The sequence below is a fragment of the Triticum dicoccoides genome, chromosome 7B, assembly GCF_002162155.2.
Source record: "Triticum dicoccoides isolate Atlit2015 ecotype Zavitan chromosome 7B, WEW_v2.0, whole genome shotgun sequence".
Classification (NCBI taxonomy): Eukaryota; Viridiplantae; Streptophyta; class Magnoliopsida; order Poales; family Poaceae; genus Triticum; species Triticum dicoccoides.
Genome location: NC_041393.1, coordinates 586,345,990 through 586,348,234, shown reverse-complemented (window position 1 = coordinate 586,348,234; position 2,245 = coordinate 586,345,990). Strand labels below are relative to the sequence as shown.

Below are 2,245 nucleotides of genomic sequence, written 5' to 3'. Positions count from 1 at the left end.
AGATAATAGGGTAGCCTTCTCTGCCGAGCTCACCACCCCCCACAACCTAAGATAGATAATGGCGTAGCCTTCTGTAGCGAGCTTCTTCCTTCCCTCCAGCGAGCTCTTTCCTTCCCTCAAACTGTTTCTTCCATCACGCGAAATCAACTGACCCAAATTCTAAATACGTCGACTTACGTCTAAGTATTGTGACTATTTATTGCGACGAAATTAAGCTGTCCCGACACGGCCGGGAGGCAACCTAGTACTTCTTGAAAGTGATGCTGTACCAGTGATCCATGTACAGCGTCTCCCTGCAGAGATGGACGGTCATCGAGCCATCCTCATCGGAGCCGCCGCTGGCCCTCCCGCCGAGCACGTCCTGCACGGTGACATCCGGCGGGCTCCGGCAGTAGCCGTACGACTGCAGCCGCCTGCCGTTCACGGGCAGGAGCTCGAGCAGGACGCCGACGTGCAGCGGCCGACGCTCGCACCGCGCGAGGGCCGCCAGCATGCGGCGCCAGAACGGGGCGTCGCCGAGGTTGGCCCCGAGCAGCCCACCAAGCACCCTGGCGTCGAGGTACGTGCGGTCGAGCCGCTCGCAGATCTCCCGGCCGATCACCGCGGCCCGCGGGTGGTCCCTGGGATCCGCGCCGCCGCCGAACGCGAAAGCCTTGAAGTAGTACCAGTACTCCTCCATCGGGGCCTTGCCCAGCACCACCGGCTCCGCCGCCGTGCTGATGTCCCGGGCGAGGTCGGCGTCGCGGCACGTGAAGATGAGTTTGCAGTCGCCCGCGCCCGGGGTGGTCGACGCGAGCTCGCGCCAGGCCGACGCGTCGACCGGCCAGGCGTCGTCGAACACGAGGAGCGATCGGCCTTCCCGCGGGTCGCCGATGATGCGGCGCACGCCGGCGAGGTACTCCGGCCCGTCGCTCTCCCACGCGGTCTGCCCCGGCTGGCCTCCGGCCTTCACGACGTCCGGCGTCTCGAACCACTCGACGCGCGCGAAGTGGCCCCGCACGCGCTCGTCGTCACAGGCGTGCTTGACGACCGTGGTCTTCCCGACTTTCTTGGCGCCGACGACGGCGAGCGCGCTCAGGTATCCGCCATGTTGCTGCAGGAGGAAGTCGACGATGCGCTCCGTCTCGACGTGCCGTCCGAACACGCAGCGGTCCATGTACAGCGTCGTCCGCACTGCCCGGTGCACTTTGCGGGGATACCCCTGGACGAGCAGCACGAACTCCCTCGTGCAGTCGCGCGTCAGCTCCTCCAGCTCTTCGCTGGCAGCCGCCAACCTCTGCATCGACCCACCGTCGTTGTCCCCGGCGCCAGCGCCAGCTCCCCAGATCAGGCTCGTGATGCGGGAGCGCTTCGCCCTGTTGAACGGCGAGAGCAGCGTGAGCGAGCGGCGCCGGTTGCCGTTGTCGTCCGTCGCGTCGGCGTCATGGGCGTCGTCGAGGTCGGCCGCCTCGAGGGCGAAGCGGGCGCGGTACATGCCCTCAGTGAGGACCTTGAGGTGGCCGAGCAGCTGGTGGTTGTTGATGTGACGCCCCTCCGCCTCCTCGACCATACTGCCGATACTGCCAAGCAACCGCTCCAGCCGCCGGCGGTGCGCGTCCCTGGCGCCACGGTCGGTCGGCAGGCGGAGGCCGTCTAGCAGGGACGAGAAGATGCGGCCAAGGATCTCGGACAGCGCCGCCTGAGCGACAACTTCCTTGGCGAAGTCCATTCCCGTTTTACTGTGCAAACAACGTGAATGAATGTCAGTGTTTGGCCGTACAAACAAAGTAGATTAGCTCGATCGTTACCAACGATGACTTGGGGATTCTCAACAACTTTCGAGACATATGCCTCTTTGATTCAGATTTTTTTTCAAAACTATCACGTTTTTTATAGCAAATTCGAAAACTTATCACCTCGCGGGCCAGTCTTCGGCCCAATACAGCCATTCTTCCGTCAACCACGGGCCGAAGAGCCCTTTTCGGCCAACAACTAATTGAGGACACTGTCTTCGGCCCACGCAAGGCCGACGGGGTCATAGTTCTGTGTTTTTTTACTTCAGGTGATATACTTTCCGAATTTGCTATAAAAACCATGATAGTTTTGAGAAAAAAAATCGCTCAAATGAATGTATTCAGGAAGTATCAGATTTTGACGAATTCTTCTACGCCACGGCCTCTTGCACGTCCTTTCCGGGTCATAGATCCTGAAGTTTTTGTTTCAAATGCCTCCTTTGAGGGAACTACGAGATAACGATAGTAATTTG

At 60.7% G+C, this 2,245-nt stretch overlaps 1 protein-coding gene across 1 annotated transcript; it reads right to left on the bottom strand.

The window, feature by feature from the left end:
• Positions 1-241: 241 nt before the first annotated feature.
• On the bottom strand, positions 242-1,708 carry LOC119339151. The gene is made up of 2 exons (XM_037611300.1): positions 1,217-1,708; positions 242-946 (listed from the first exon to the last, which is right to left on the bottom strand). The coding sequence occupies exons 1-2, from the start codon at positions 1,706-1,708 to the stop codon at positions 242-244; spliced, it is 1,197 nt and encodes a 398-aa protein (XP_037467197.1).
• Positions 1,709-2,245: the final 537 nt, after the last annotated feature.